Below are 12029 nucleotides of genomic sequence, written 5' to 3' on the forward strand. Positions count from 1 at the left end.
GGGGGAGGGGTTTGATATAATTATTTACTCAACCTCTACTTCAGTGCAATTTTTTTTACGCTTCATTATTGCCCCATGCCTTTTGACTGCAGACATGCACCAAGACAGGCGGATGGTAAGAACCCAATAGAAGCGGCCAAAAAGATTGTATCGCAGTGGTCTTATATTCATTACGTGCCTTTTGTCCACTCCTTACGAACAAACAGAACGCAAGGCATGGCTGCTCCAAGAAAATAGTGCATGGGGAATGTGATTTCATATTGTTCTTGCTTTCTACCACTACACTCAATTAAAAATCTATATATGTATCTAAAGTAGCACATGATCATTAAAATCACTGAGCATTAAAAAATGTAAAACGAGGGCAGCTTTAGCACTTAAAACTCATGCAACAGTGAGAACGTTTCTATATTGATTTCTGTGCAAGCTGCATGACAGGTGCCGAGCCTTTCTTACCTGTAATGCTAAATGCAACAGATTGCACTTCTACTCCCATCATTCACCCACTGTACAAATCTCGAAAGTCTATGTCACTGATTTCAAATTCTCTCCAAAATGCGCGTCCACCGCCCACCGCTCCGCAACCACGCCAGCCGTTTTTATGTGCAAGACAGTTTTTTCTTCCTTGTCTCTCGTTTAGTCCTTTCACACCATCCAGCAACTGAAGGTTGGCTCACACGAAGTTGCCACTATCGACAAAAAAGCGCGAGTTCATCACAAAATTTTCAAAGAATGGTTCTAGCTAGGCTGCACCCAGAAGCACTCGTCAGTAGCGCCACCATATCCCTTTCAGGCACTTTGTACACAATTGTGTAAGCGGCAAACTTGCAGCTTTTTCTGAGAAACTGGAGCACTTAACAGTGATTTCATTATTTCAGTCAAATTGATCACCCTTCTTCTTGCAAATAAGTTGCTTTTTTGTACCATGTAGCGAATGCAGTAAATAATATTTCACACAAGAGTGAGCTAGGTAGCACTTTGTCCGCCGTTTTTGTGCAGACAGATTTTGCCGTGAGTGAAAACATCGATGGTTTTCGCCCAATTTCGAGCATAATGTGAATCTTCAGAACAAAAAGCTGTTCCACAATCCCTAGGGTGTTTACCTGACCCACGAGAACATTTCGATGTTATTATTTCTGACAAATCTGACACTTTGTATGAATTCTCCACATCATTGTAAAAATTTACCTGCTGGTCTTTCACGTTCGAAAACTAACAAATTCCCTTTATTGAGGCCTCAGTATACTACTTAGGTGAAAAAATAATTGATTTCAGTCAAAACAAAAAATGGCGCCTGAAAGGGATATTGGGTACACTCAGGTGTCCCCTCTAGGTCGTAAACATTTCTAGTAACCTTATTTTGGACATCAAGCTTTAAGAAATTGCAGTGAAGGAAGTTCTTCAATCAGCAGTTAAACTGCATGGCCCTCATACATTTCTTTTCAATACATAAAGAGGCATCATTTTCAATGTACAAAACTGCATCATTAGAATTAAAAAAGGAAAAACATGCCAGGACCTCGATTTTTAGCATAAGTTCCAAATTTCCTCTTTTTTCCCCATGCCGAAGACTATAATACTGTGCTTTAGCTTTACATCGGAAATGATGTTCGCTGAATAGCACAGCAAGTCAAGACACCAATACGACATACTTTCTTACCAACAAAATGTGCAGCAGGAAGACTATGTTGCATTCATGCAGTGATCACCTATTAAATGCAGTTAATTCCAACTTGCTGAATGTACCATTTGATACAAATATTTTGAACAAACTACCAGAAACAGTGACAAGCATTACATGAACAGCAAAAAATATTAAATATACTAATATAAATTCACTGAGATACGCTCTTCCAGCCGCAAGTTCTTCATCAAGCAGTAAAGGAAATGTGCCTCTAAAAGTAAAAATGAACTAGCTCTAGCAGTTTCTACAAGGTATTTTTTCTCGGTACTGGGCAAACAGAAGGAATTCGAACACAAAGGGAATGTGCAAGTTGTTTTCAAAGTTTAAATTTAGGTCACTAAGGCATATTCAGTGTTGCAGAAGAGAAAATACATTGATCCCAGAGTTTTCATTATGAAGTAATGAAGCCATAGCACTCGTATATTTAATATGTGTCTAACACCCAGACACACCTTGGACTGCTTTGTATTTCTTTTTATTGACTCGATGTGTACACAGTTATCTAAACTGCACAAGATATCTTGGACAACACGTCCACAGGTGAGCGAGTAGCAACCAGCATGAGCGGCAAAATTTTGTGCAACAGCATCAGTTTTATCTTTTATCTCTGTACCACTCAGTTCCACATAATAGTAAATTACCACTGTTGCCAAAAGTTGCCCTTCTATACAAATAATGCAAGATGTTTGTGATACAGTCAAGTTGAAAAACAATTTGGTGATCAAAATCTCTGGACTAATGTGGCCCTGAATAAAACCTAATAGAACCTAACAGAATAAGCACACACAAAACTGGCAAATCTTCAACAGCTTTTAATTCTACAAATGGCATAGGAAGAAAACCTCCTTTACCAAGAAGCAGACATCTAACATTGCAGTGCACAACTGGAACACACCTGTAATCAATATTTGTAGTCCAGCCTAGTCCAGTGCAGTTTCAACTTTCCATACAGAATGGAAACACAAGGTGCATCAGGCCCCCTAGATATATTTGAAGACCATGTCCTTGCGGTCAGCAACTGACTGCAGCTCCAGTTTGACAGGACACTTGAGGATGTAGCTGAGAATTTCTTCAGTGTAGCCAATGAGGAAGTACATCTTGCGAGGAATCACCACTCTTTGCACAATGCCCCCAACAAATACCATGTTGGCACGGCGCTTGATGAGGATCTCCGAAACAAACAAGCGGTGCCATGTGCCAGTCATGAACTTGCGAATGAACATGTCTTCCACTAAGGTTTCCGAGCGCCTCAAGCCACCTTGCAGGTTGCCTGGAAGTGACACGAGACAAGAGGTGAAGTGTTGTACCAACCAATTCGCTTAAAACCGAGCGAATGACATACTACTCTTTGTCAGGAGAAACTCTAAAAGAAAAGACTGCTAAGGAATGAATAAGGCAGCTGGCTTCTTTGGTAAAAGCAGCACAAAGAAAAACTTAAACGTCAAGTATCAAGAGTCATGGTTTATTCTGTTTCACAAGCATCCTCTTGCATCCTGACTGGTGCTCACTAATAGCCCCTGGTTCAGACATGGAACTGCTTAATGCCAAACAGGAGGAAATGAAGTTACTTTGCGTGCCTATGACCTTATGCAAGATCTGGATCATCCTAGTATGGCCTGGCTCAATCATGCTATCCACAACTTGTAATGAAGCAAGAAGGGCGCGATTTCTTTCGGATCCTTAACTCAATTTCGTTATGTAAATTGATGAAAGAACCAATATGCAGCTTGGCAGCTTTAGACGTTTGCACTAAACATGCTGCAGACATCGCACCAGGGATTTTAAAGAAAATTAACCACTACAGGCTAGTACATCTTGACTGCAACCTCTCTCCGTGCTTTGAAAACGAAGTTCTTGCCAAAGATCAGGACAGCATGCTGCCGGGCGAGTTGGTGCTGTTCGCTTGTGAAAAATTCAGCACGAATGACACAAGAGACGTAGGAAAGAAGAACATATACGACGACGACAGGCGTTGTGTACGTTCTTCTTTCCTATGTCCCTTGTGTCCTTTGCGCTGAATTTTTCACAAGTTGCCAAAGATCATTTACAATCACACTTTAAAAGCTGCCATAACAGCCATTTCTATCAGTCTCACTGAATCATGGATATGCCTACAGAAATCAATTTGTGGAGCAGAAGTGATTGTTGTTTAGATGTACCTTACCATATATATTTGAAAAAAATAATCTTTAAGCTGAGAAAATGTGAGAGGAGAGGATTGATTGAATTTTGGCAATTTAGAAAATTAGAAATCACAAAAAAAAGACAAACAATTTTATTTTAGTTCTACAGTTGAAAGCACTGTTTTACATTCAGGTTAAAGTACTGTATTTTCCGGTGTATAAGACGCACCCTTGTATAAGACGCACCCGCCATATATGAAGGCTCTCATTGAAAAAGTTGGTATATAAGACGCACCCGTGTATAAGACGCACCCCAATTTACCCACTTAGTCTAGTGAGGGTTAATTAAACACGCTTGCTCGACCATTGCGAAATGAACCATGAATGGACTCATCTGATCGCATAAAAGCTCCGTAGCTCCCTAGGCCTGCAGCCCGATTTCCGTTTTCGGTAGCATACTCGACCGCAGATAATTTGAACTTTGCGGTGTAGCTCTTGCGCAACTTTGGTAGCATACTGTAGTAAGACCGAGCACGACAGGTGTAGGTAGTGGAAAACACACGCCGAAGTCACCAACACAGACGTAATACGTACACGGTTGCGAAGTTGCAAAGAATGACTAAAAAAGAACGCCGGCTTGGCTTGTTTTGACAATGGCGAGAAGCGCGACTCTCGCCATCTTTTGGAATTTCACATTACTTTTGCTTGCGCCTCCAAAACGACCGACCGCGTGTTTGCGATTCTGGAAGTCGTCATCCCCGCCATTTCATGATAAAGTTCACCTAAAGAAAGTTGGGCACGGCGGTCCCCGTATTGAAATATTAACCGTGTTACTACCGCATCATTGGTAGTAATATTTTTTCGGTGAAAAAAGCTTGAGCATGAACCTGAGTAATTTCTGAACTCGCAAAAAAAACGAATAATTCGCATATAAGACGCACCCTTGTATAGGACGCATCAGCAAGATTTCTGACAAAAAACCGCGTCTTATACACCGGAAAATACGGTACTAGAAGGTTGGCACATCAACTGGCTTTTCTTGGCTCACATACTAAGCAGGCTAAAATCAATTTGCAGCCAGACTTCGTTATCAAGACAAAGGTAGCCTGACATTAGTGTGGCAATCAGGGCAAGCCAGGGCTCAGGATTCCTTCCTAAAACTTGAGATCATCCTCTAAAATTCTGAACAGCTGGAAACCCTAGCACCAACATCCTTGAATGTAACTGCATGACCCAACTAGTGCTACAAAGGGTAAAGCCAGAAAAATATGTCACCTCTGCCGAACCCTGGCTGCTCTGACAGCTTCGTATGTGCTGCTTGCTCAATGATGGCTGACATAATTATGTCTCTTGAGAAGTTTTCAAAGCCATGGCTACTTTTGCCGCACATGTTCACTCTAAGTACTAATGAAGCAACAAAGATAACTGCATTGCAAGTTTGTTAGTTTATATAAAGGGGTTGGACTTTTTGGCTGAAACCGAACTAAAAAACAATAAAAGTAGGCTGAATTCAACTTTCGAAATTCAGCTTTAGCCAAAGAAGGTAAGTATCCTTGACATCCACGTCACCGCTTGCTGGCTATTGTGTAGAAGTTACACTTGGTCAAAAGAGAAAATTAGCAACACGCAGAAGCCAGAGGCGTAGTGGGATGATGACACTGCTGGATTAGCTCAGCTGTGCATTTTGAGGCATTTGTCCACTACCTTACATGCCTCTGCAAACTGCGAGGCTCCACGTCCTTGCCATCTGCTAGCGAAGTGCTTTCTTCATTGTCATTACCCATTAAGGGCAGTTACTTGGTTGAATAGATTTATGCACAGCATGTAAAAATTTGACATGATACTATGCATGAGTTTCTGAAAAAAATGTCATGTTCTAGCTACCGCTACGGTTAAACGGCAGTTCTATCACTGCCGTCAACACAGAGACCACATGATACCTTGCCCCAACTTAATAACTGCGACAAACAAGTTTTTAGAAGTAAGCTTCCACTTGCGTTTTTGTCTCCTGGCTCCATTACTTTTTTTAATGACGACTGTGCTTCCTTTTACAAATACTACACCTTTAAGTACAACCATCTCTGCATTCATTACTGGTAAATCCACTACTTGCGCTGACAAAAAAGGCCAAGATAAACTTTAAGTGACTTGTGACCACACAGGAACACCACATTACATCGCCAAAAAAAAAAAAGTAATTTAACCCCTAGAGAATAGCATTCGCCAAAAAAGAAAAAATGTGTCTTGAAATACGCAGAAAAAAGCCCATCAAATTTCTTTAAAAATTTCAGGGGGGCACTTTGTTGACCTAAAGTGCGGTGAGTCGGAAGCCTTAAGTGCTGTGGCGCTGCTTGTGTCACTGATGTGTGGTTAAGATGTTAAGCTTCGCCTCTAAGAGTGGAACGCGACAGAGTCTTGCAACACTGCCAGGGAGTTCACAGAACGCCATTGCTTGTTCGGCTCTACGCCTTGTTCATCTGTAAATTGGTTTTTGAGGAAAAAAAATGTATCTGTCTCGCATATCTTGGTGGACACCTAAACCTCACCGTAACGGGAAAGGAGGAAGATGGGAGTGACCGAAGACACCGTATTTACTAGACTCGCCTTTGTTCATTCCAAACCATCGAGCTGGCATGGCGGAGTGGTAGCGTGCTTGTTTCGCACTCCGGAGGCCCTGGTTCGATTCCCCAACTCGACCAATTTCCTACTCGGTTGTATTTATTTATCTGGTCTCACTAGAAAGGTTAATTAGGCTACTTGGTCACTTAAGCAATTAATTAACCTCAGTCCCACTTACTTGGAGCATCACTATACCATCCCTTTAATTGGTTGCATGGTTACTAGCCAAAGTACAATTGGCCCGTTGGAAATTCGCGCACTGTGACGTCACGACCATTTCGACCAATTGAAAAGCGTGACATTTCTGTCGACAACTCCTGCTTACAACGATGAGGCATTAAAGGCTTCCGCCTTAAAATAAAGACCATAAACTCCAACCCCTACTTTATAGTGTTCAATGGCTCAAAAGCAACTAAGGCCATCACGTGCCCTAGACATGATACGACAATCCTCCCTTTTCCTATGCAAGGGTTCCTTTACTGAGCATGAAGAACAAAAAAACAAAATGAATGTAAACCTATAATCAGGGTTGCAGCAAAAGACACATCACCTCACATCTACTACTGAAACTACAACTATGTTTAGACACCATTTACTTGAAAGAAGATTTTCTGGACCCCATTAGAATATTAAATATCAGAGTTTCAAAGCTGTCACTGGATGATGCACTGCCATATCTAATACCCATGTCACATGGGCAATCTCAATTCCCACTGTGCCAATGGCCATCAAAATTTTCAAGGGCCATCCAGATGCACCACTGCCATATGGCTAACTTCAATGATCACTAAGTAGTGAGCCTGTGGTCAAACAAATGATGCTAACGGTAACACTGAGTAAAATTATAAAGTAAATCAGGGAAAAACGAGCCGAATGTTGGAGTAAGTGCTATTAGGTGCTATTTTTAATTGAAACTTTGTTCAGAAAAAGCTATTCATATTCTTCACAGTTCAGCACGATCCAGAGATGGCAATGGCGGGGCGACGATAGGCAGCGATATGCACTTCATTTCAGAAGCATTCATTTTTCGCTGGCAAAGCTGCAGCAGATCAGTGACAGTCTTAGTCTTGTTTATAAGTACTATCATTGCAGCATTTTTGGTGCACTTCTGGGTCTTGGTTGTCGCAAAGTGCGCTAATAGGCAAAAACGAAAGAAACGAAGCAGAACGCCACCAGACTGCACAACAGGAACAGCATAGGTTTGTTTACATCTGACTATCAGACGTTCTGCAGAGCTGTCATTTTGACTTGGCATTCACGAACCTCCATTGAGCCGATGCCCATGGAGTTCAATCGTCACTGAAAACCGTCATGTGGCATTGGCCGATCCCAGTGAGTTCGCTGTCCACTGACTAAATGGGCATTAAAACTGCTGATTTGATGAGCACCACGCACGCAAAAAGAAAACACATGCTCAGTTTACATTGCATGGCCCTTTAAAATGTGCACATTTGCGTGCAAGGATACCAGTTGCTCAGTGAGTGCAATATAAATGTTTCTTGCAAGTTAAAAACACCATCAGTCCTTGCCTTACCAGCTGCTACAGAATTTTTCACACAAAGCCTCTGTCCTGGGTCAAACAAAGGTGCAAACTGACGCCCCCTAGATTCTGGACACTTCTCGGTCTCCAGCAGTTTACTTGGAGTGCCATCAACATCAAAATGCCATTCAAAAGTGTTGTCAACGTCTCTACCTCCTCAATGTGCTTGAATCGTCAGGCCCTCGACACAGAGTGGAAAGCATCATCGGCAGCAACGTCACTCAGTAAGCCACCTACAAAGGAGCAGGAATCACCTTCTGCAATCTGTGGGCTTGGCGGCTGTGCCACGGCACTGTTATCGAATCTGGTTTCACTAATCAATAACACAATGTTCAAGAAATTACTGATGTCCCTGACCCAATTATTTTGCAGCATATGATATAGTTCAAATGTATTCAACCATTTTTCTCAATAGCAACATGAACTCAAACGCACTATTCTTAAAGGATGAAGGAGCTGTATAATTTCACTGTCTAGCCCACAGCTCCCTCCCATAAAACACAAACTATTAAGGCAACAATACACACTGGTGTTCCACGAGTTCCAGGCCTTGCGATGAGCAATCTGGTGGGGCGGATTAGCCATTTCATAGGTGAGTGGCTTGCTTTGGTTGCGTGTCACTTTGTAGCGGCCTGCTCGGTTCTTCTCCAGTGTGGCTGTTGTGTGCAGTGCAGCGCCACGGCCAGGTGACAACAGAATCTCTGGGCGGCATAGCCGCCCAAGTGCCTGGACATGAAGGAATGGAACCATTTAGTGCCCCTCCACAGACATCATGTTAGCATTTGGACATGGCATTTTGACAGTGCCATGTAAATACTGCTTACTTTCAAGCTGACCACAGGAACCGAAAAAACTGCATTATGTTATTTAAAGTCGAGCAGCTAAGCCAATCGGGCTTTTTACAGAACACCAGTATCGCGATCGCTTCACTTAAAGGGGACACAGCTTTAAGATCCATAAAAAATGATGAAGAAATTGATTTTTTGAAAATTTCTGTATCCGCTTGTATGCCTCATATTTTATGTTGTCCCGAAGTTTCATTGCTGAAACTGACTGGGAAGTGCTCTAAAAATATTTTTTCGTGAACCGCGGCGACTCTGCGTTGTGGGGAAATGCTCAACCAATGGCCGTTTTTTCTTTGTTGGTTTTCTGTGGAGTATATTTTTTCATGACTGTTTTCTTCACTTTGACCCCATTTGTTTTGTTGTACTTCTCGGGGCCATAGTGCAGGTCAAGACATTCATTTTTTTTTTAATTTGTGAATTTGAAATTTCTTGTATGAAATTTTCTTCACACTTTAGATATGTCAATAGACACCGCATCGCAAAAATTCGAAACCGAAATTTGTGCCTTGCAAGGTAAAATTATGAAAATGTCTTGACCTGTAGTACTCTAGAAGGAATGCAATGAATGTTGATAGCATTCTGCTATTTTTTCTGAACTCTGCAGCCTTTTGACAAGATTTATAGAGAAATATATACTTTGAAACACTTTTTAGGGACTTACAAGAGTGAAAATTTGTGAGAATAGCCACAAAATTAATTCTAATATGCTCAAAAATTTCATGAAAACACATAATTGTAGCAATTTTTGCTGAAAGCTGTGTCCCCCCTTAACCAATTCTATCAACAAATTCAGCTTGTCTCGGATGTTTAACACAAGCTCCGTTGAAGGCAATGCGACGGCACTGCAATAACGCATCAGAAATGTGGACGCTGTCTATGTAACTACTGTTCCAAGCCACTTCTGGGGTTGGCTCTAAACAAAAGGGAACTGAAATGCCCTTGGACGTCCTGAGCACGTCCAAGGGAGATTTAATGTTCATTGGGAGTAGAGCAGAAGTCGTCAAGTACAGGCAGAAGCAATAGGTCCGTTCAATTTGCCTGCACTACATAAATTGCTTCTTGCGGTGCTGCACTTCATCATTCGTTTCAGCGGTGCAAAATGGCGCCATTTGCACGATGGCATCCATTTAAAAAAAGTTCAGGCGTTGGGCCGGTCTAAATCAGGAAAGTTCAGGAAAACTGTGCACTTTCTCAGTGGTCGGTGCCGAAATGGTGCAGCTGCAGTCACCATGGAAGCAGACGACGGTTTGTGGGACAACGGCTTGAGCTTATTATTCCACTCGTCGATGAGAACAGTGCCCCACGCGCGCCCAACTCAATGGAACGTGACTGGCCACCCGAGAAGGCGGCGACAGAGGTCAGGACAGCGACCCCTGCCGGCACCTTGTATCTCTCTGCTACCGTGCTCTCGACGGTCCCGTCACCGGTGTCCTTCCTTTGGACTAATAAAGTTATAACAGTACTTGAAGCCAGTCATGTTAACTAAAAGTAAACACGTGCATGCAGCATGGTGCACATCGTTGCAACAACCGCTTAACATGCAAGCTGGAGCGCGCACACCTCAATTGTGTTTAGTAAAAGAACACATGCATTTCGCTTAGCTGCCGCAAGGTTGAATCAGGGCGGATTCATGGCAACACTTCGCTACGATGTGCTGTTTGAAAATTCTTCACACGGTTCGGGATGTTGGCAGCCGTTGATATGGGCGCCACGCTGCTGGCTGCGATTTGGTGGCGACGCCAAGGGTAGTAGACAACCATGCAGGCCTGCACTCGACCATCCGTTTCGGAAGCAGCCAGTGCCAAGCTGCACTTGAACAGCAGGAACTGGCCCTGTGCACGCTCGCGGCACCGCCACGGTACTTTACGGAACTGGTGCAGGGAGTGCAGGAGAATCGAACGGCCCTAATATGAGTGGACACACGGAAGAGCATGGCCGCCGCACTTCGCGGATCGCTGTCGCCGAGATGCGGCGAGAGAGTGGCGGCAAAGGTGCATGCCCAGAAAGCATGGCTGGCTGCTCTTTCCGCGCATACCCCTGGTGCAGCCTATTCTCGTCGGCTCTTGGCGGCAGCGCTTTGCGAAGCGCGGAGGCCACAGCTCCCGTATTCCCTCTCATACTGCTTCTAGCTGTAAAGTACTCTGCAGCACAAGCGATATGCAGAGCATTTTTCAAAGATACGCATGGTAAGTCACACAGGAACACCCAGGCATAGACGTAGGACCGAGGAACAAGCGTACGACTATCCCCAGGTGCCCGCAAAGAGGAAATAACGAACCGAACACCAACCCGAAGGAAGCACAATAAGAACGTGAAGATTTACGTTCAAATTCAAGAAAATTTTGAAACAGGATATAAAATATACGAAATAACCCACAAACGTCAGGTACTGAACGGCAGGATCGGCATCTGCGAATGAACTTTCCAGCAAAAGAAAAGACGCACCTCAGAAGTTTTTGTTAAAGCCTTTTTGTGGTGTCAATACATGTGGCCAAAGGAAACGGAGGCTCCGATGTTTTATTTTTAGCATATCCCCTGCCATTCAGAACAACAGATACGTTTCATGAAGTTAATTACCACAGTTGCACTTTGCCTAAATCGTAGAGACCGCACACGTTGAGGGGCCTTCAAGAGAACGCGCCGACCATCATCACATTTGTGTGCCCTTCACGGTGCTTGCACCACGGTTCCAACCCCTCCAAAACTGGAACCCGGAAACTGCCCTTATCAATGTTGCATTTTAAACTGCCGCTAGCTGTCTGCAAAATATCGCAAACATAACTCGTGTAAGCAAGGACGAATGAAGAGTCCAATTATCTTTTTACCAATGCTATTTACCTTGCACAGTGCACTCGTGGGGGCCGCCATACTTCGCAAAAATCGGACCGCATACAACATTTTAAACAACTTTACATTTTACAAACGTTCTAAAATAAAATTACTCACTGTTTTTTTACTTTATTATAATTACTTATATTTATTTTTGTTAATTATTTGTTTAATTTGCTGCGTGACCACATGACGTAGATTTTGCCATGTGTTAGAGAGTTTACGTGTATGGGTAGTGCAACGCTCAGAACGATGTTAATGCGCACATTTTGTAGCAATGTAGGCTATATAAACAACTAACACTACAAGTAACATATTTTAATTGTACCTAAAGCAGTTTTTATAATCTGTACTGCTACTTTAGTGCTATTTACAAGTTATTTATGAAT

General features: G+C 42.8%; 1 protein-coding gene across 2 annotated transcripts; it reads right to left on the reverse strand.

The window, feature by feature from the left end:
- Positions 1-2481: 2481 nt before the first annotated feature.
- mRpS24 (mitochondrial ribosomal protein S24) lies at positions 2482-11721 on the reverse strand. 2 transcript variants are annotated; one of them, XM_089581771.1, is made up of 4 exons: positions 11650-11685; positions 10487-10643; positions 8494-8692; positions 2482-2954 (listed from the first exon to the last, which is right to left on the reverse strand). In XM_089581771.1, exons 2-4 carry the CDS (start codon positions 10589-10591, stop codon positions 2665-2667), a joined length of 594 nt encoding a protein of 197 aa, XP_089437897.1. In that variant the 5' UTR covers positions 10592-10643; positions 11650-11685; the 3' UTR covers positions 2482-2664. The 2 variants fall into 2 exon arrangements, with proteins under 2 accessions (XP_089437897.1, XP_089437898.1); XM_089581772.1 differs by lacking the exon at positions 10487-10643 and having other exon boundaries at positions 11650-11721.
- Between the last annotated feature and the right edge of the window lie 308 nt (positions 11722-12029).

This window comes from Amblyomma mixtum, chromosome 3, assembly GCF_055824585.1.
Source record: "Amblyomma mixtum isolate Tamu chromosome 3, ASM5582458v1, whole genome shotgun sequence".
NCBI classification, from domain to species: domain Eukaryota; kingdom Metazoa; phylum Arthropoda; class Arachnida; order Ixodida; family Ixodidae; genus Amblyomma; species Amblyomma mixtum.